We start from the raw sequence: 21042 nt of genomic DNA, 5'->3' as shown, positions 1-21042 counted from the left end.
ATATATATATATATATATATATATATATATATATATATATATATATATATATATATATATATATATATAGAAAAATCTAGCGATACGTATCTCGCCGTTATTAAAAACGAAATGGATATGCAAGACAATGAATTACCTCTTTAAGGATATTGTAATTGATTTGGAATTCAAGTGCCTTGCTAAGCCATGCATGAGACCACTTGGCTGGAGTTACGATACTTTCGATACAAGTTCGTACTAATCCGTGTGTTACTTTTCTCCATTTATCCCTTGTAGGACTGAAAAAATCCCATATTGGCTCGTGTACGATGTCACTGTCTCTGAAAATCGTGTTTGTAATTAAAATGGTTATATGTTTAAATGGTCATGGATATTTCTTCCGGGCTTTTTGCTTGATTGACTGATGCTGAAATAATTCTGAATAACTGTCTATACTGTAAGTAAGCAATTCTACGTACATAAAAAATGATTTTGATTATAACTTTGATTTTGACTTTGCATTTCCGTGTAACCGAAACGTGTGCGTATTATCGTATTTCGAAGTACTGAGAGAATTCTTTTTCGAGCCGTCGCAGAATTGTTCGATTATGCGCCTTACCTGAAAACTGTACATTGCCAACCTCCCATAATCTTCGTAGGTAATTCTGGAAATGCGATGACATTGGTCTTCATTTTTGTGCAGAAGTTATTCGTATAGTCCGATAAATATTGATCAGTCCGTTTAACGAATTGTCGTAGGCGATTGCTAGATTCTTGGGTCAATTGTTTGCTAAACCATATGGTGTCGTCTTTCATTACCTTTCCGTATACAGAATGAAGAATACCGATTGTGACGAGATAAGTAGGCATGAAGTATGTAGATTCAAAACTCGTGCGTATTCGGTGTCCAAGTTGCGTAGAGCTACGTTGCTCCATATTAGAGAAAACATAATATCCAGGCATATGGTCGACAGAGATTTTGAAGATTGCCTTGAACTTTGGCTCGTCCCAACATGGAAACACGCGTCGAGCTCCGTTCGGTTCAAGCACCGTTATGTACGATCTAATTATATTTCAAGAGCAAAACTTTAATAATAATAGAATCGTTGTGAGACATATAGTTATCTAACAGATCAATATTTTCCTTATACATCAGGTATCATTAAATCAGGTAAATTTCGGACGTTAGGAACATTTTGTCTGACAAAATATCTCAACAAATGAGATTCCACGCGATGAAATTTGAGGAATAACATTGAAACTCAGTCCGCACTTTCTATGCGTAAAAAATTTGTTTACTTTATCTAAACCGCCGTCACGATACTTTCACATCGCATAAAATATGAAATTATATACAAGTAGTAACCAGAAAATTATTAGGAGGGAGGATTTTCGCATATTTGCTTGGCTCATTTGCCGGAGACAAAGTCAGAAATCATAGATTACATGCGGATCTTTCAGTATACATGACTCAGTCAACAAAGAAAAGTATCGCATACAAAGATTTTGTTTTTGTATTTTATTTATTACTCACATCGTATTTCCGGTATCCCATTTATTGTGTTTGATTTTGACGAAACCAAAGTTTTTCTCTATTTTACCTTTATATTCCATACTTAATATGTACTTTCCAGGAAACAAATATTTATTAAATGTTAGAGACGAAATACCCTCAGCGACATATCTGGCCTGTGTCTTTAGTTCGTACTGTATATTGTCTAAGAGTCCTTCAAGTCTGACACTTATGAGGTCTATTTCTAGGTTTTCTAAGTGAAAAATAATGGTTGGAGTCGTTTTATATACTTCGAGGGTTATATTAACTATCCCATGAAAGTAGTCTTTGTCCGGACTAGCCATTTTCAGGATTATGTCGTAGCTGAAGGGTGATATAGTGTCCGGTAAAGCATCATCGACTGTATTATCGAATTTGTTATTTAGTGTAGGCATGCGGGTAATATCAATTGAATTTGTGTATATCAGAACATTGAACAATATAGTGAGGAGCACTACACCAATTCTCATTGTCGTCACCTGTGAGAGCGGATTTTTTGCGTAAAGAACGGATAAAATTTATATACACATACACAATTGAAAATTTAATTGATTTAAAATTCTGTTAATTGATGACGTTACAATATATTCGTGCGAAATTTCTCTTACCATCTTAGATTAGCAACGACATCAGAGGGCTCGGTATCATTACGAACATAGAGTGGTCCGTGTGTGAGCGAATTGAGTCTTTTAAATACCCAGAGGCATCGTGTATCGATACACACATGGACGAGTATCGACATCTAGTCCTTTAAAGTTGTGAAGCTTTGCCGATTAGCCAATTAGTCATGATGAATCTCAGCAAACATGAAGACATAAAATCGTCATAAAATTATTTATCCCAAATGTCTCTTTTCTCAAATGTATCTCCAGGATACGAACGAAATTTTGGAAAAAAGGAAAGGAAAGAAGACGTGTGTATTGAGACGAACAAAGAAATTGCCGCGGAAAAGATCGCCCTCTATGTCGCTCTTGCGAATTCACGTCATGCCCGTGTTTATGGCCGCGTTCCGTTTTACATATATGCGCGCATTTATCTACAGTTCATGTCACATATACTGTAGGGAATGCGCGCATAATGTGTGAAACGGAACGCAATCTATGTATGTGACTGAACGTAGAAGTTAATTATGTGAGTACCGGTGTTGTTCTTCGTGACAGAGATTTACGTGCTATTTAATGAACACAGAATAATTCACGTGCAATCATTTTTTTATGACTCATCATCTCTCTCTGTATTATTTTATATTTTTAAAAAACTTATCGATCTCTCGCAGCCAATTCTCGCGATTCGATTGTCGTCTGCGCAATGTAGGTTAGAATTTACTCTCAACTTTCTCGATCAAACTGAATACACAATCAAAATTGATTAATTTGATAATTTATAAAAATAGGGATATAACTTAAAATATGATAAGATCGGCAAATGAAGACGAACAAATGGAAACTAAAAATTAAAAATTTAAGAAGATTATGAGTTAACTGATAGGAAAAGGAAGAACAGTAAATAAATAAAGTCAAGGTGGAGACGAATCGCAATTAATCGCAGATACTATTGTATCTGTCAAATTATTGTATCAATTAATTAAAAATGCTTCAAGTAAAAAAGCAAAGACAAATATCAGCTTAAATTGTATTTATTTTTGCAGCATTCAATGGATCATCATGGCTGACTCTGAATCAAAACTCCGAGTCAGATTTTCTCAGAATATTCTACTATCCAGGTAACGCAGAGCTTTGGATAATATTCTAAAGTACAGCTGCAAGATGTCCTTTAAAGTGAGATTAGCCCGCAGCAGACCTATGCGTTTGTTGGGCAGCATTGCTCTTAAATGCTGGGCCTTCTCTGGTGTCTATTTGCTAGTTTGCTTTCTTCTGTACTGGCTGTATGGTGGAGTCTTGGCCTTTCTTCTGCTCTGCTTGGCCACAACTGGTTTGTACTAAATCTCTTTCTCTGTCTAGAAGCCTAGAGTCAAATTTTGCTGCAATTGTTATTTAATATAATGATGATAAAATACATAATTTCAATATGATACTCCACTGGAGATTATCTATGTATATTACTCTTGCATTTGTAGTTGATTATTTTAGTTTCTTGTGGAATAAAATAATTTGTTTAAGATATTTCAGTTACATTTTTTAAAATTTATTTTTATTTTTCAATTATCTATTTTCATCACAGGGATATTATATCATAGAGAAGATCAACTTCTCTATCATCCAGAGTTGCCTGCGCACTCCAGAGTATATGTCCCTGCTCCTTCCATCTTCAGTCTACCATATCAGAGCATATATACCAGATCTGGGGATGGAACAATGCTGCACATGTTCTTCATTTCTCAACCAGAAGACAAAATGAAGAAGGTGCCTACTATTTTGTTTTTTCATGGCAACGCTGGCAATATGGGTCACCGGTATGATATTATATTTAGCGTTATTATTCTTTATTCTGCTCCACACAAGTGTTTTAAAATGCGTTTCTTTTTTATTTGAAAATTTTGATATGATAAGAGACAAAATCCTAAATATTGAATTGAATAATGAAAGTAAATATTTCATTTGTTTGCTTACTTCTTTACTTTCAGACTACAGAATATAGCGGGTTTGTATCACAATGTACAATGCAACATTCTTATGTTAGAATATCGAGGATACGGCTTGTCGCAAGGTTCTCCGTCGGAAGAAGGTTTTTACATGGATGCTCGAGCGGGAATTGACTATCTGTCCACTAGGACTGACATAAATACTAATGAAATTATTGTGTTTGGTAGATCGTTAGGTAACAAAAATAATATTTTATTATATAAATTTAAGGAAGCCATTATGGATACAAAATTCTCTTTATTTGAGATACAATGTAGAAACATTTTTACGTTGTTTTCTGTTTTATGGTTTTAATAGGTGGTGCGGTAGCGATCGATTTAGCCACGAAGGAGGAAAATTCGCGGCGAATTTGGTGCCTTATCCTAGAAAACACCTTTACCAGTATACCAGACATGGCCGCACTCTTTGTCGGCTCCAAGTTTTTGCAATATCTACCGCTCTTTATATATAAAAACAAGGTAAGGAATAGCAAAATTCTATAGCATTCGAACAAAATAATATTTTTTCTCTCCTCAAGTTTTCTCCCTCTGTCAAGAGAAAATTGTATAAATTCTTTAAATAATAAATACATAACATTTCTAGGACATACTGTGTCTAATGCCAATATATTTTCTTATTTCATCACAGTATCTGTCTATCCTCAAAGTGCGCTCCGTTATTGTGCCGACACTCTTCATTTCCGGTTTGGCGGATACTCTAGTGCCACCGCGTATGATGCAAGACCTCTATAAAACTTGCCGGAGCGGTCACAAGCAACTATTTCCCGTCGCCGGTGGCACACATAATGAAACGTGGTGTCAGCCCGGATACTACCAGCACATTTGTGCTTTTTTGACCGAGCTCAGGGAAAATCCGCCTCCGAGAGTGGCGTCTAGTCATTGGCACATAGACGATATCTAGCGATAAATTCAATATCTAGCGAAGGATTGATTTTATAGGAAAGGGATATAATTCGAAAATTAACAGGAAGGACTTAAAAATAAAAGTATTCAATGATAATATCAAAGAAATAATTTAATTTCCTCCTAGTCTTTTCTTTAAAATAAGAAGTTTGTTAATTAAATTAACAAATTAGCTGTCGAATAAGCTTTCGTGTAAGATCCAGTGTGTTGAATTAAGGGAAAAAAAGGTAATAAATATCTTTTCTATTTTTTTCCCAATAAAAATCTCTTAATATCCTTTTGGTATTAAGATATTTCTAATATAAATGTAAAAGAAATATGTTATAAATACGTTTTTATATAAAAATATACGCTTAAAGGAAAATAATTGAAAAAGAAATTTAATAGAAAGTAATTCTTTTTTTATTAATCAAAATTTTTAATCTTCTTATCTACTTCTATATTTATTTATCTATTTATATTTTTCTTCTTTTCACATATTTCTTCTTCTCTTCGTCTCTATATTTCCACTTTTTTAAGACGAAATACGTCTTTGAAAAATTTCTAATATTTCTAAAATCTCCTATTGATCCGCCTTTTCTTTATTATCATTTTCCGAGTTAGAATGACGGCGATTATTATTAAAATTGCGAGTATCGTCACCGTGATGCTTAAGGCAACAAGCATTCCCTTACTAAAGCTGAACGTCGCCGCCTGCTGACTGGTTACCTTCTGAAATTTGAATACCAATTTCTCGGAAAGATCGTCGCAGAAAACTTTGTTTCGCCACTGGTACCAATGAACTAGTCTTATGTTAGTGAGGGAAGCTGGTCTGGCGCACCTAAAATTGTAAAATTAAAAAGAGACGTAAGTCATTTATTTTATTCAATATCTACAAATAAAGAACATATGATGAAAGAGAATAATGAATATAATAATGATGAATATAATGAGAGAGGATGAATAATAAATATAAGAATATATGATGAAAAAGAAAATTATATTAATGTTAATTTATTTTTACCTCAACTCCTCCAAGAGACTGGGTTCCATCTTGTAGAGGTAAGGGACCAAATCGTCCAGCATCCACTGCAACGAGCAGTTGCAAACGAATGGATTTCCTTGCAGGTTAATGAGATAATGTGCGTTCTTACTTTTACTGTCATCTATCAGTTTTAGTGGAAATTGAGTGAAGTGATTGTTACTCAAATCTAGCTGGAAGATAAGATACATTGCATTATTTACGCATACATCGAAAAGACATGTAAGTCCAGAACGAAGTAAAAAGGTATGTGAACTTCAATTGTTGACGATAGAGTACTTACGGAACACACATTCATGTGTCGAAAAACATCCTCCGCTATCACACTCAGCTTCTTGCTATTGGAAATAGTTACATTTATACATCCGTTCGCTCTCTCTGTCAATTTCCAGAACGTATCTTTGTGTATCTCTTCGATCATGTCCAAGTGATACGCTTCGAACACATCTAATTTTAATTCAGACTGCAGACTTAAATCCTGCAAACGATTTCCACTAAAGTTGAGTGTTCTCAACAGCGGGAAGTTCTTTGTGGAAATCGAGTCCGGAATAGTCGTCAAGTTATTGAACGAACAATCTATCGACTTCAGATGCTTCAGCGTCATCGTTGGGAAGCCTGACAAGGAATTCCCACTGACATTCAGATATCTCAATTCCTTCAGCAATGTCAGATAATCCTTCAAGTCCGAGATTTGATTGTTCTCAATATTTAAAACTTGGATAGACATTTTCTTGGGTAATAAGACACTGATGAGATTGCCTCCCGCATGAAGTTCATCTAGCCTTAAGGGAAGATTCTGAAAGTCCAAAGACAGAAAACGATTGTCGTTGATGCGGAGGATCTTCAAGTACTGCAGATACGTCAGAGAGTTCGCTTCCAGACTGCTGAATTTGTTGAAGGAGAGATCCAAATACTCGAGTTGCGGCAGAGCGACTAGAAAATCCTGGTAGATGTCTGTTAGATTGTTGTGAGACAGGTCGAGCATCTTCAGACCCGTGACCACGCTCTGCGAACTTCTTTCTAGATTATTAATCTCATTGTGACTCAAATTAAGCTTCAGGAGGGGAGAATTCGCGTTCAGAATAGCAATGTCGAAGCTTGACAGGCAATTGTTAGAATAACTCAGATCTTCGAGACTGCTCAGAACTTTGAAGACGTCCTCGTGCACGTTCACCAGCAGATTTCCGGACAAATCCATTTGCTTCAGGTTTTTTATTTTGTTTAATATTTGACTGGTTAACAACACCGTGCCAGAGTTTCCGGTATGAACGAGTTTATGGAGGACTTGATGTTTGTCCAGAGTGAGAAATCCGTAATTTAAGGTTTCGTCATCTTTTCTGAATTTTCCGCGGCAATATGCGATTAAGCCTGAATCTGTCGATAAGATAACGTGTGATGTGTAATAGAGCTATTTTTTAAATATGTGGTAAAATTTAATACAAAAATTGCTATAATGTAACAAAAGTTTTATGATACGGAATTTCAATATAGAAAGCTAGTACACAGATACATAGTATCGATTTTAAATTTACTACTTTCTCATTCTTTATTTTTCTTTGTTTATTATCTTGTTTATATGCAAGATCATGAAATTTTTCAAACTACTTTTTAAACTGAAGTAAATTGCATTTTGGAATAAACTAGGTATATAATTAAGCATTGAAGAGAAAAGAAGCAATGTTCCAGCGCGTCACTAGAGCAAAAAAGTCCTTTGGTCTTTCCATCTTATGTGATCTTACCTGTGGTGACACATTCGCATGTTTTACATATGTCGCACAAACATTTGTTGCACCACACCGTCAAAAGTAACAATATTACAATCCTAATAATACTTAACATCATGTTATATTAATAATATTATATATCACGTTATAGACAGGCACTTCAAACATCATCCGTATTACTGACGAACTGAAAGGTTTGGAACTTAATCATACAACGAAATATCTGTATACCGGTTCTGATAGCATATCTGACGTAATATATATGATAGATAATCGGACATCTTTATATTGCTCACTTTACAAACTTTGTTTTATCTCTCTCCTAGGTTACATACTGCGAACCTTGCGTGTTATCGATAACAATGATAAACAAGAAACAGGAAAGATCATTCTTAGAATCAATAACGAAATTTTAGTATTAATAGTGATGAAAATGTTAACGATAGAGGATAGATAGAAAAGAGAAAGAAAATGGATCAATAATAGATTATTGACTAAATCTATCAACCCTTTTTTTATATTAATATTATTTCTCTTTATAGTTTTGTATTTATTATAATTATTAGAAATCTGTCGATATTTGTCAGTATTAATACCACTTAGTAAATCAATATTTTTTTACATCATTTATTAATATTAATTTATTCATTATATTGTAAAACGCGGAATATTATACAAAATTATTAAAGCTCCCGGCTACACTCGAAGCATATCTCGATTTATAGTATCAAAAGCGAGAAATCGTACGCTAACAATTCTTGCAAAATATAAAAAAATAGATATAATAAAAAATATAAAAAATAAAAAGATGTATCCATAAAATACTTGCAATCAATCGAGCAAATGCGTAAAATAGCCATCTTTTTGACACCATCTTTTGTTCTAATAATCAATAAATAACTAAAATTAACGTAACAAAATCATAAGGATATTTAAGTTAAAAAAATATTTTGCGTGTTGCATTAATTTGACGGTAATTTATTGATTGTTAGAGTAAAAGAAAAATATTTTGAACTATTTCACACATATGCATTAATTGCAAATGTTCTTTTATGGGTATATCTTTTTATTTTAACGTATTTTTATCGTGCATTTTTTCGTTTCTGACGTCATACACACACACACACACACACATGAATCGAGAATTTTGCAGCGAGAAGCCAAGAATCTTAATAATTAATATATAATTAATACCAAGGAGCTGATTTTTCCAACAAAATGTTCACAGATGAAATTCATACACAGATGATATCAGGCACTTCCAAACAGCGTTCTTCGCGATCCTAAGACGCTTTGCTGAAGAAGCTCGTCAATACAGACTGTTTCTTCTTCGCATTGTCGACTTTCATCTGCTTCTTTGAGGACGGTCCTTTTTCCTTTTTCTTCTTCTCTTCTTTTTCCTTCTCTTCTTTCTTTTTCTGTTCTCTTTCCTTTTCTTCTTTCTCCTTCTCTTCCTCATCTTCTGAACAGCTCACGTAAACGTGTACTTTCTTGGTCACAATGAAGCCGCGATCATCCTTGTAAGTCTCGTTCACCATCTTCAACATCTTCCGTTTGCCGTTTTCATGCTTCACCGCTGGCGGAGACGGGCTTTTGGGTCTAATAGGTGCTTCAGTTTCAGCCACAGCCTCGGGCATAGGTTCCTCTACGTCCATATCGCTTTGCGCTTCTGAGTCACTGGAGTCTGTCTGCACCACGATTCTCTTTCTTTTCTTAGCATCTCTGTCACTGCCTTGACTCCTGATCCGTTTCTTCCCACGGGGCTTCTCCTTTTCCTTAACTTTCTTAGTCTCAAAGATTTCTTCCTCCTTCTTCTTTGATACCTTGACTTCCTCCTCCTTCTTTGATACCTTGACTTCCTCCTCCTTTTTCTCTGATACCTTGACTTCTTCTTCTTTCTTCTCTGGTGCCTTGACCTCCGCGGGTTTCGGGAGAGACGACATCTTACCAAAGAAGCTCTCCAGACCTCCTTTCTTTGTCTTATTCGTTTCTTCTGCTTTTGAAGAAGTTTTCTTGGACTTGGAGCTGCCTGTGGTGCCTTTACTCTTTTCCAATGGGCTTTTGTTCTTTTTAGAACCTTTGCCTCTCTCAGTCAAATCTGTGTCGTTTGAAAGACTGTTATTTTTGTCCTCAGACTCATCCTTCTCTGTCTTGGAGGCCTTTGACGTCTCAGGGCTCTTCTGTTTACCAGCTGTATTGAAGAAGTTATTGAATCCATTTTTTTTGGCAGCTGCTGGCTCTTTATCTATTTTTGAACGATTTACAAGCTCCACAGGCTTTGAATTCACTACCTTTGTACCCTCTGTAATCTTCATAGCTGCTGTTCCCCAGCGTAAGAGATTCATCTCCTCATCACTGCGTTCTACACAGGCATCACATTTTATGGCGCTGAACCTCACATCGCCAGCTGTATCAGAGTTGGCAAGCAACTCCAGATCCTCCAGAGGCTTGTGTACACTATACATGTGCTCAGAAATGATTTTACTAAATTTCTCCTTAGCCTTAGATAAGTCTGATTCTTTGACAACTTCCACACGCATTCCATTTTCTTTTAACATACCTATTAATAAATATGTACATTCGATATTGTCCCTGTCGCGGTATTTCTCATAAAATTCCCACAACATTTGCTTTGCTATATTTACGTGCACTTCTAGTTCCTTGCTCAACCATTTGTAAGTAACCTGCAAATGTCATCGTGTTATATTTCAATCTTTTTCGTGTTTTAATATGAATTAGCATCTGTATTTCAAGAGACAAGCATTATATTCCGAAATAAATTGTCACTTTTATGCAAACAAATAAGTATAGGTTATTTGTATTTAAATATATTCTATTATATTTCTATTGTCTCTTATATTCTATTTTCACTTAAAATTTTAATGAAATTACCAGTTTATCGTGATCGAAGACCTGGCCAGCGAGAATCTCTAGATAATCGTTCGCGGCCATTTTTAAATAATTTTTTTCACAAATATCAATTTATCAACAAAACATTTCAAATCTTATTCTACTTGACATAACCTTAAACTCTCCCATCTGGCGGTCCCAATCCCGCCACCACAGTTTTACCAACTTTAAACTTTGTATTATGAAACCTGTGGTCTATTCTTTTCAATTGAATTATCCAAGATTTTTTGTTGGATATCGGACCGTTTTATAGGCTGCGTTCCGAATCTTTTGTTGCGGCATTATATGAGTTACTACTCGTAAAGGCCTTCACACACACTTCCGTAACAGTAACCGTAAGACGTAACGTAAGAATTGACCAATTACGATGGAGTATTCACAAAAATGGCGACCTTATGTTTCGACGATTCTCAACGTGATTGGTCAATTCTTACGTTACGTCTTACGGTTACTGTTACGGAAAGTGTGTGTGAAGGCCTTAAGGAGAACAGACCTACTAATAGTCTTCTTTCATGTGTGGTAAAAGGGTCATTGAGTACAGGCCTGGAACCATATAGAGAGAGAGAGAGAACAGATCTAAAATACTATGCCGGTCTCCGGCTGTTACGTATCAAAGTTAGGTTAGGTTTAATAAGTGTATGTCTAGACTTTATGCAGAACATATTTTTTAAAGTTTCTGCAAAGGTTAAAGTTGAATATTATAAAAAAAACAGGGAAGAAAAAAGAAAGTGTAATAATATAACATCTAAAGGAAAATTTATAAGAGAAAAAGAAGATGACGATATGGTTATGTCGTGCAGATAATGTTTACGTTTTGTCAATAAAAAAAAAACGAACTATACCTATGATTTAAATCGACAAAATCATTTCTTCCCAATTATTACAGTTTCTCTTGTAAAAAAAAATTGCAGCCTTTTTAATATTAAGTTATTAAATATGCAACGATTGAGCGACTGTTTAGCTATTCGCACTAATTTCTACTGGAGATGTTACTGTACTGTGAAATTGGACAATAATCAAAGATTAGCAGGTAAATTCCTTTCGAGCGTTTTATCCTAATTATATTTTTTCGTAATTCTCACATAAAATTACTTCCAGAAAAAAATATAGAGAATTTAAATATTATATTAATATAAAAATCCTAGAATTATTAAAAGATATTAAATAATTATAAAATATTAAAATCTTTGTATACATGATATAGATTCTGTTTATTATAGTTCTTTTTGCCTTTATATATTAATAAATTATTATTAGTAGATAACATTATTTCGTTCAATTCATAAAATCGAAAGAGTTAAGAAATTATAAAAATTGTAAAATTGAAAGAATCAAAAGAAAGAGAATAAGCATTCAAATGTATGAAATTTATGTTATGTATAATTTGTAAATAGATTTTCCTGCAATCTATAAAGCAAAGGATGCAGAACAAAAGTGGTACAATATATGGCAACAAAACAAATACTTCGCTTCTTCAAAGAGGAGAACTAGCAATAATAATAAGGACTCTTTCAACATGATCTTGCCACCTCCTAACATTACAGGAGTATTACACTTAGGCCATGCACTTACTGCCACTATTCAGGATGTTCTGGCCAGATGGTACATTAAACTAAAATTGAACTTCCAATTGATCTGTTTTAGCTTCTTCCTACATCTAAAGTGTTTCTCTGACTATAGACTTTCCTCTGTAGGTATAGAATGAGGGGCTGCTCAGTGCTGTGGATACCAGGTCTGGATCACGCAGGTATCGCCACGCAGATCATCGTGGAGAAGCATCTACGTCACACGCGGGATTTGTCGCGCCTCGACCTAAGCAGGGAAGAATTCACGTCGCTGGTCTGGCAGTGGAAAGCGCAGAAGGCCGAGACCATCCGCGATCAGCTGAAAATGCTGGGTGCCACTCTTGATTGGGACAGAGAATATTTCACTATCGACGAAGTACGTTTGAAATAGTAAGGTCAAATTGTAATCGGTGCGATTCTAGCAGAATTAGTTGAATTAATATTACGAATTGCGCGCAGCAACACAGCGCGGCGGTGAAGGAAGCGTTCGTGCGGTTGCACGAGCGAGGTCTTTTGTACAGAGGCTGTGACTTCGTTAACTGGTCGCCCTCTCTGCGCAGCACCATCAGCGACATCGAGGTAGAAAACGTGGCTATTCAAGGAAGCACCAAGCTTCACGTGCCCGGCTACAAAAGTAAAGTGATGTTCGGTCGCATGATGAAGTTGGCCTTTCCCGTGGAAGATTCTGGTAAATTAGAGATACATTTAGTTAGTTTCATGAATTACATAAATATGACTTTAATTAGTGACGTGAATAGTTTTATGTGTCATAATATAATCTTAATTATAATTATCACAGTTGGTCAACTTTATTTTCAAAATTAATTTTTATTAACTTAATAGTTGCATTTGTCTTGTTCAGAGGAAACATGGGATTATCCTTTCTGTTTCTTTCATAGAGGAGGAATTGATAGTGGCAACGACCAGGCCGGAAACCATGTTCGGCGATGTAGCTCTCGCCGTGCATCCGGATGACGAGAGATACGCGAGATACATTGGCCGGTGTGTTATGCATCCCGTCAGAAATGTTCCTATCCCCGTCGTGGCCGATTCCGTGGTCAAAAAGGAATTCGGAACCGGTGAGAGAATGATTATCCTAGATTATTCATGTAGTAGTAAAAAGGATCTCACAACTGATTTCTTCTTTTCAGGCGTGTTAAAAATCACGCCGGCGCACGATCGCACAGACTACGATATCGCCAAGAGGCACAATCTGCCTGTCATTGGTGTCATTAACGAGGACGGCAACATGATGGACATTTGCAAAGGATTCGAAGTGCTTAGCAAGTCTAATAAAATCTTATTTAATTGTGTGTTTATTTATTTACTTATCTGTTTAGCAACTATGTTTATTCTGCAGGGATTGCCGAGATTCAAGACAAGAGAGAAGCTACTGCACGAATTGTCTGTTCGAGGAGTACTACGAGGCGTGGACAATAATCACACTATGATGTTGCCGCGTTGCTCGCGCTCGCAGGATATCGTAGAACAAATATTGAAGGAACAGTGGTTCGTGAAATGTGACGAAATGGCTAAAAGCGCTATTGAGGTGCTAGAAAACGGCTCGTTGAGAATCGATCCCAGCGTGCATAAGCAACATTGGCGAGACTGGCTTGATAATATTAGGTAATTAATTAAAATTGTAGTAAGTTAAATAATGGACTATTTAATCGCGTGAGAAAGAGACAGAAATTAGAATTAGTAATCAAGCGGGCAATATTATTATTGTTCGATTTTCTTCAATTTCTTCAATTTTCATACATGATTGTCAACTCTCTGATTTTTCTTTTTTCTTCAGGGACTGGTGCGTGTCGAGACAGTTGTGGTGGGGCCACTCTATCCCGGCGTATTCCGTAGTCCATGACGGTTCATGGATAGTCGCACGGTCTGAAGAAGAGGCTTATTCGATAGCCAGAAAAAAATACGGAGTCGATGTGAAACTTCGTCAAGACGACGACGTTCTCGACACGTGGTTCTCCTCAGCGATCGTGCCGTTCGCCACGCTTGGCTGGCCTAAAGATGTAAGAAAGAATAAGAATAATAATTATATATATATATATATATATATATATATATATATATATATATATTTATAAATATATATATATATGTAATATTAAACTTAATAAATATAAAATACACATTTTATTTGTTTTTTCTTTTTACGCACAGACGCAGGATATGGCGAAGTACTACCCATTGTCTCTGATGGAAACCGGCCACGACATCCTTATGTTTTGGGTGGCAAGGATGGTGATGCTAGGTTTGGAGTTGACGCAACGTTTGCCTTTCAAGGTAATCTATCTTCACCGTTATAAAGGTTCTAACTGTAATAAGAATTTTGAAGAATCTGTGTGTCAAACTGTTGTTACACAGGAGGTATTTCTACATGGAGTTCTATGCGACGCCCATGGCAAAAAGATGTCCAAGAGTTCCGGCAATGTAATCTCTCCAGAACACATTATAAACGGCTGCAGCCTGGAAGTAAATATGATATTAAATAATATAATATTAGTAGAAATCAATAAATTAATTAATAACGTAAACTTAATTACTTATTATTAATTCAATTTTTACTTAAATTTTTTCAGCAAATCTCAGTCAAATCTTAGTAATATCAATCTCTTTGTAATAGTTTAATTCTTATGGGGAATATAATTATATATTATTACTAGGAGTTAGACGCGCAAGCGAGATGCAGTCACGAGGCTGGTATCCTCAGCGCTAACGAGCTGCATCGAACGCTTCGCGTCAATGCAAAGTCTTATCCCGATGGGATAGTCGACTGCGGTGCAGACGCCCTCAGGATGACACTGTGCGGACACGACATCAAAAGTAAGCAGCGCGTATAAAATTTAATTATAATTAATATTATAAAATATAAATAATTACAAATTACAAAATATTACAAATTTATATTATCGTTTCCGTACATTTTATATTCTTCTATTTTACAATTTATGTGTGTAAAATAATTTATCTGCTCCGTTTTTTATTTTTCAGATCATAACATCAGTTTCGATATAGCGGACTGTCGGACGAATAAACATTTTTGCAACAAAATCTGGCAGGCGAGTAAGTATATGTTGCTGATGGTGAATGAGGACCAAGAGGTAAACGGAGGTATGGACAATTTAAGTAATCTGGACCGGTGGATCTTGAGTCGATTGTCTCGAACGGTAGAGACGATGAACACGGCGTTCGCTGAGCGGAACTTTTACAAAGCTGTCTTTGCGATACGTCAATTTCTACATTATGAATTTTGCGACTTCTATTTGGTGCGTGTTTTAAAAAATTCTTTTAATATTTATATTTTTTAATATGTTAATGTTGTGCCTCATAATAATGGAATATGTCTTTGTAGGAGGGAACCAAGTTTGGTTTCAAAGATGCTGATGCGATTGTCGCATTTGGGCACTCGTACACTCTGAAGAAATGTCTCGAAGTGTCTCTGAGGCTCCTCGCTCCCTTCATGCCTTATCTCGTGGACGATCTGTACACCAGACTCGCCAGGAAATTCCCAGTGTCCTTCCTGCAAGTCTCTTCGTTGCTGGAGGCTGAATATCCAGAATACGAGGAGGTTTTTTTCATTATTTATTTCAAATTTATTTTTGGAAGCTTTCTTTTGAATTTATTTTAAAAAGTAAAGTAAATCTGTTTATACTCAGAAATATATTCAAAATACTTACATATATTGTGTTTGTGATTGTATAGATCAGTAATAATTTGTAAATTAGAATGAAATAATATTTTTAATAGTTTTCCTCACTGTATTTCTTTTTCAGTTCGAGAATTTGAAAGATATTTCGTTGGAGGAGAACATGCAGAAAATAATTGATGTAATAAACGCTATCAGAAGTTGCACGACGAACGTGAGCAAGAAATTAAATCCAGAAGGTAAGATTTGAAACCGCTCAACTTACCCAATATAAATTAATTTAAATTAAAAAAATATGTAATAAAATAAATATATCAGGGAAAAAATATATATAGTACTTTATACTGTATAATTTTACGTTGCTACAATATTTAAAATTCACCTCAATTTGCTAATTGTTGAGATATCAATAATATTCTTAATTGCGTGTAAAAATTATTGTTTTTAGTCAGTATACTAACCGAAAATTCGCAAGACTATGATTTATATAAGGACAACATAAACCTAATCAAAGGAGTAAGCAGAATCTGGAACGTACCGATTCACTTGGCAAAAAATTACGAGACTGCCAGAAAGGATAACTGCGACGAAATCCAACACGTTCACACGGACGACTGTTTGTTACTAATCAATATTGCGGTAAGTAATAGCTAAGCAAAACGCTTTTCAGAACTTGAATTTTACATTTCAAAATTAAACGAATATTCCTTACATTTTGCATGTAATTTATATATATTTATATATTTACTTGTTTAATTAATATTTCCTTAATTTTTTATATTTACTGTTCTCATATTCTTCAGGACGCGTCGGCGATAGAACAAATAAAAAGAAATATTAAGAGAAAACAATGTTCGGATTCGAGAATATCGGAAATCTCTCAAAAATCGGAGAAATTAATACAACAAGAAATCTAATTCGACATATGTATAATTGTAATTATATTAGTAAAAGAAAAAGATATATTTGTACTTAATTTCCTAAATATAAAATCTATAAAGTTAAATTAAAACCAGTTCTCGCGTCCCCGTAGCAATAAAATTTCTATTTGATAGAAAGACGTTACAGAAAATAACATTACATAGAACACATCTACTTTTAACACGGAACAATACGCGATGTTTATTATGCTTTAATTATTATTTTATATTAGATAGCAAAAAGATAATAGGTTATGAATAACTTATCATATAATGTCTAGATATAGCTTCCGGAATCTTATCATATAATTTTACCTAAAACAATCTTATTAATAACTGTAATTTAAAAAAGTTAATAACATATTTTTATATTTAAGTATTACATATAAATCTTTATCAGTCTTTCAGTTATTAATATCCGTGCTATCTTCATCATCCTCGCTGCTATCCTCTTCTGAGCTCGAACTCGAGATCAACTGCTGCAGCTCCTTCTTATCCGATATCAGCGTCGTCCATTCTTGTAATTTTCGGTAATCTGCGATACCACGTATGCATAAGTAAACAATATTTAATGACACGTTGATTATCAAACGACGACGATACCTAGACTGTAGAAGTCGTTGAGGGTGTACTGCCGTGCATTGTCCTCTATAAGTCCGCCGTATAAGTATAGAAGATTGTTCTTCATCACCATTCCGGCATTTATTCGCGGCCATGGCGAAAATGCGGCTTTTTGCGGATTCTCATCCGCGAATAAATCGCCCGCATCGGAGACCGTTTTGACTGGCGCTGAGCCCAGCGTCATCTATTTCACGCGAAGATATTTTGAAAAATCCATTTACTTCAATAGTCATAACAATATTTCTATATTCTTATGTTATTAAAATATGATAACTATAATATAATTATCATATTTGTATCGTAATATGATATTTCAAATATTATATAAAATATATTAACACGCACCGTGAATATTCCGTCTTCAACAGTGATCGTGTTTGATTGCGCGGCATTAGTTGGAGATTCCTGCGACGTTTCCTCGGAATCGTCGTTCTGCTGATCTTCACTTCCCTCAACTCCTTCCTCCTTCGGTCTTCTTCTTCTTCGTCGTTCCGTCGTCGTATCCTCTTTCTTCCCGGATAATATAACTGCAGGAATATATGATTTATTTTATTACATCATATGGACTGATTCGAAAATAATTGTGTGTGAATACTTAACCAAATTTACTTATATATTTGTCGGTGAATTCTTGAAAGTGATGGAAGTAGACAACAACTCAGGCGCACCGTTTCGCGAATTATGTTCTTCGTGCGATATAAACGAGTTAAAAACGGGCACTTACCCTTGTGCCACTGAAACTTCTCAAGATCCAGAGCGAACAGATCATTGTAGAACGTGCCTTGAAAGTCCTCCTCGCAATCTTCGTCTTCTTGGTCCTGCACCCCGCCGAACAGCAGCGCTTGATTAATCTGAATAAGCGCTGCGGACATGCCGCAACGTGTAGTTGGGCGCGTTCCGGTCTGTCGCACGCTGATCCACTTGTACTTAGTTGCGTCGTTCTCTAAAATTTATTGCCATATTATCTATTACATGATCATCGCATTATTCACTATGACATAGTTGTTCAAATCTATAGTATGCGCAATCTATAGTGTACGCGTTATTCAGTAAAAAAAAAAAAAGAAGAGAGAGTAACACTGACTGTCAGGAGTCAGGAGAAACATGTCGTCGTGGGCACAGCCCTTTTCCAGGTCTTTCTTCACCTTCTCCTTGCTGTAGCCGCCGTACACCATGATCTTATTATCGGGGGTCGGCAGCACTACACAGCCGGAGCGTGGTGCGGGCAGTATTCCTGAAATCATCGATCAACTTGCTTTTAATTAAATTAGAAAAACTCAACGAATTTACATATCAACTTACTACACTAACTAGATATTTAGACTATAATTAGCGTGCTAATCTATATGTTATATCGATATTGTATTTATCACCGCAATATTTTTTATAAGAGAAAAGTAATATAATGAAATACTGATTATATTACCGGCGGGCTTGATCTCGCGCCACACATACGTCTCGAGATTGAACGCGTACACATCGTTGAAGTACTTGTAATCCCGAAGATTATCGTAAAAGCCGCCGAAGACGATCAGATCCTTCTTCAAATGCACCATGCGGTGTCCACTTCTGGCCGACGGACCGTGCGGAGTCCTGAAAACAGAGACATTTCAGGTAACAGTTTCTCTATTCTATATAATAACAATCGATCTTTTTCAGTCATATTTTAACGCTGCGATTGCATAAAACACTCGCATCTATTCTAGGAACGTTATAATTTTATGTGATATTCCTTGTGGTTCTCTCTGCTTGTTTCACACGTACGTAATTTTCTCCCATTTTCTCTCCGATAGTAGAAACACCCAAAGGTCGCGATAGTGATAGTATTGCGACTCGCTAGGGCTGGTGAACTCGCCGCCGAATATCCACAACTCACCACCTCGCGCGGTAGTGGTTACAGCTTGGTGGCCACAGCGTGGGGGTGGGGCTCCAGGTGCCTTCACCACTGACCACTTCTTCTTATCTATATTGTAGAAGAACAGGTCGCCATATACTGTAGTCTAAAAACAAGCAGAAAGTAAGTTGTAGATTTATTTCTCTCTTATATGTTCTTTTATCATTAAATTATTAAATGAATTTTTTATCTCTTTAAATTCAAAAACTGAAATTAAATGATCTTATAATTATCTTATTGTTAATTTACTAAACACTTCTCATATTTATACATTCTCTGATTATATTAATATATTATTTGATATTCTGTGTGATTTAATATCTCTAAATGTGCTTTATTTCATTTATATCACACAAGTGGTTTATATTTTCTTATATGAATACAGTTTAAACACCTAATTAATTTTTCAAATACCTGTTGGCCGTTGAATAATTCTCCACCAAACATGATAAGCTCATTCTTGAAGGGATGTGCATTAAGGGTGAAATTCACTCTTCTGGATGGTGGTTCAATTACAATTTCTTTAACAAACTGTCTACGAGCTTCCTCTCGTTCTATCTCTGCCAATACCTTCTCTATCTCATCCTAAAATAACAATTATTATCTTAATTATTATTATTATTCCCTTTATTCCATTTATTCCTATTAATTCTAATTACTTCTTTTAAATCTAATCAAATTCTTAACTCTTCTTTCTCTTCCTCAAACTCGTTTCCAAATAAATTTATATTTTCTCTTTATTATTTTCTTTAAAATTGTAACTATAAAAATTTAACAATTATATAGTTAATTTATTTCTATATATTCCTCATTAGAAAAGATTAAGAGAAAGAAATCTAACTTCTCCGAGAACAGCCAGTTCCTTTTTTTGCCGGGCTTTTAATTTCTTCTCGGTTTTTAACGCTGTCTTCTCGCTGCCGCTCATCTTTTTCTTATTTTTACCCTTTTTATTCATTGTATCGTTTATACTGTTAGAGAAAACGTAATAAATTTAACACGAATTAATTTAACTAGCACTCCGAATACACGTGTACTCTTCCTCTTATGTTGGTTGATTTAGGGAGGTCTTTTTTTGACCTATTCCTAAAATGCCGCTCACTCAATAATATAAGAAAGGTATACTAGATTAATTTGGTAATGCCAGTTTCAGTTTAATAGATGAGCAAAGTTATTTCTTGGAAATAATTCTAAAGTATTTTCCAAAAGATCACACAAATTACGTCTGAACAGATCTAAACATATCTTTACGTCACGTCAGCTAGGTCGGAACTGATGCACGTGTATCGAATCCGTGAGCAGCACTGAAATATATAATACCTGGAACGCGCACTGCCTCTTGAGGCGTGCGGGATGAGAGAGAGGTTCCTTGTTTCCTCTCTTATCCTTGTCTGGTTCATGGTATAATCGAGAGTAGGGCGAATGTGATACAATCTAATGGCTTCTGCACACAGGACGCGGTAATGCTTGCCGCGCGGCGGAAGTCCGCGCGACAGCCAATCAATATGTTGTTTCTCTGTAAGAGCTAGAAGGTTATTACGGAAAGCAGCATATTGATTGGCTGTCGCGCGAACTTCTGCCGCGCGGCAAGCATTACCGCGTCCTGTGTGCAGGAGCCATTAAGCTTATGAACGAAAGTTTGTTATAAAAAAAATATATATTTTTTTCTCATTTATTAGTATTCACTTATCGACTT

The 21042-nt window shown here is 35.4% G+C and overlaps 6 protein-coding genes across 11 annotated transcripts in view; 2 read left to right on the top strand and 4 right to left on the bottom strand.

Annotated features, from left to right (window-relative positions):
- Nucleotides 1-2281, bottom strand: part of LOC116848205 — a 10784-nt gene extending 8503 nt beyond the window's left edge. Inside the window, exons 1-4 of the mRNA XM_032824055.1 lie at nt 2140-2281; nt 1514-2010; nt 599-1042; nt 137-320 (exon numbers count right to left, since the gene is read on the bottom strand). Of these exons, the coding sequence (XP_032679946.1) occupies nt 137-320; nt 599-1042; nt 1514-2010; nt 2140-2142 (1128 nt within the window). The 5' untranslated portion in view covers nt 2143-2281. The remainder of the gene's footprint in view (nt 1-136; nt 321-598; nt 1043-1513; nt 2011-2139) is intronic.
- The window catches only part of LOC116848197 (protein ABHD13), a 183002-nt gene extending 177869 nt beyond the window's left edge, over nt 1-5133 (top strand). Inside the window, exons 1-7 of one of the 6 annotated variants that reach the window (XM_032824040.1) lie at nt 2669-2841; nt 2925-3052; nt 3180-3463; nt 3713-3944; nt 4116-4309; nt 4432-4592; nt 4762-5133. In XM_032824040.1, the coding sequence (XP_032679931.1) occupies nt 3298-3463; nt 3713-3944; nt 4116-4309; nt 4432-4592; nt 4762-5034 (1026 nt within the window). In that variant the 5' untranslated portion in view covers nt 2669-2841; nt 2925-3052; nt 3180-3297 and the 3' untranslated portion in view covers nt 5035-5133. The other 5 variants (XM_032824041.1, XM_032824042.1, XM_032824046.1 and 2 more) reach the window with 5 other exon arrangements.
- Nucleotides 4352-7948, bottom strand: LOC116848195 (leucine-rich repeats and immunoglobulin-like domains protein 1). The gene is made up of 4 exons (XM_032824038.1): nt 7797-7948; nt 6341-7431; nt 6040-6230; nt 4352-5856 (listed from the first exon to the last, which is right to left on the bottom strand). The coding sequence occupies exons 1-4, from the start codon at nt 7897-7899 to the stop codon at nt 5589-5591; spliced, it is 1653 nt and encodes a 550-aa protein (XP_032679929.1). The 5' UTR covers nt 7900-7948; the 3' UTR covers nt 4352-5588.
- Nucleotides 7949-8073: 125 nt separating this feature from the next.
- On the bottom strand, nt 8074-11004 carry LOC116848196 (DNA polymerase delta subunit 3). Its single transcript, XM_032824039.1, has 2 exons — nt 10674-11004; nt 8074-10465 (listed from the first exon to the last, which is right to left on the bottom strand). The coding sequence occupies exons 1-2, from the start codon at nt 10731-10733 to the stop codon at nt 9065-9067; spliced, it is 1461 nt and encodes a 486-aa protein (XP_032679930.1). The 5' UTR covers nt 10734-11004; the 3' UTR covers nt 8074-9064.
- A 173-nt stretch (nt 11005-11177) lies between these two features.
- Nucleotides 11178-16890, top strand: LOC116848187 (valine--tRNA ligase-like). The gene is made up of 16 exons (XM_032824019.1): nt 11178-11721; nt 12086-12293; nt 12386-12632; nt 12716-12944; nt 13156-13335; nt 13408-13532; nt 13617-13882; nt 14055-14277; nt 14429-14551; nt 14633-14740; nt 14932-15091; nt 15260-15534; nt 15621-15836; nt 16042-16153; nt 16363-16553; nt 16718-16890. The coding sequence occupies exons 1-16, from the start codon at nt 11628-11630 to the stop codon at nt 16829-16831; spliced, it is 2871 nt and encodes a 956-aa protein (XP_032679910.1). The 5' UTR covers nt 11178-11627; the 3' UTR covers nt 16832-16890.
- Nucleotides 16857-20752, bottom strand: LOC116848188 (kelch domain-containing protein 4). The gene is made up of 9 exons (XM_032824020.1): nt 20191-20752; nt 19764-19934; nt 19220-19455; nt 18882-19048; nt 18540-18689; nt 18180-18398; nt 17801-17982; nt 17438-17639; nt 16857-17369 (listed from the first exon to the last, which is right to left on the bottom strand). The coding sequence occupies exons 1-9, from the start codon at nt 20302-20304 to the stop codon at nt 17239-17241; spliced, it is 1572 nt and encodes a 523-aa protein (XP_032679911.1). The 5' UTR covers nt 20305-20752; the 3' UTR covers nt 16857-17238.
- Nucleotides 20753-21042: the final 290 nt, after the last annotated feature.

Source organism: Odontomachus brunneus, unplaced genomic scaffold (assembly GCF_010583005.1).
Source record: "Odontomachus brunneus isolate Ranch 3 - 2012 unplaced genomic scaffold, Obru_v1 Obru_scaffold_091, whole genome shotgun sequence".
Taxonomy (NCBI): Eukaryota; Metazoa; Arthropoda; class Insecta; order Hymenoptera; family Formicidae; genus Odontomachus; species Odontomachus brunneus.
Note: the sequence above shows the minus strand (reverse complement) of the source record. Positions and strands in the feature narration are given on the sequence as shown.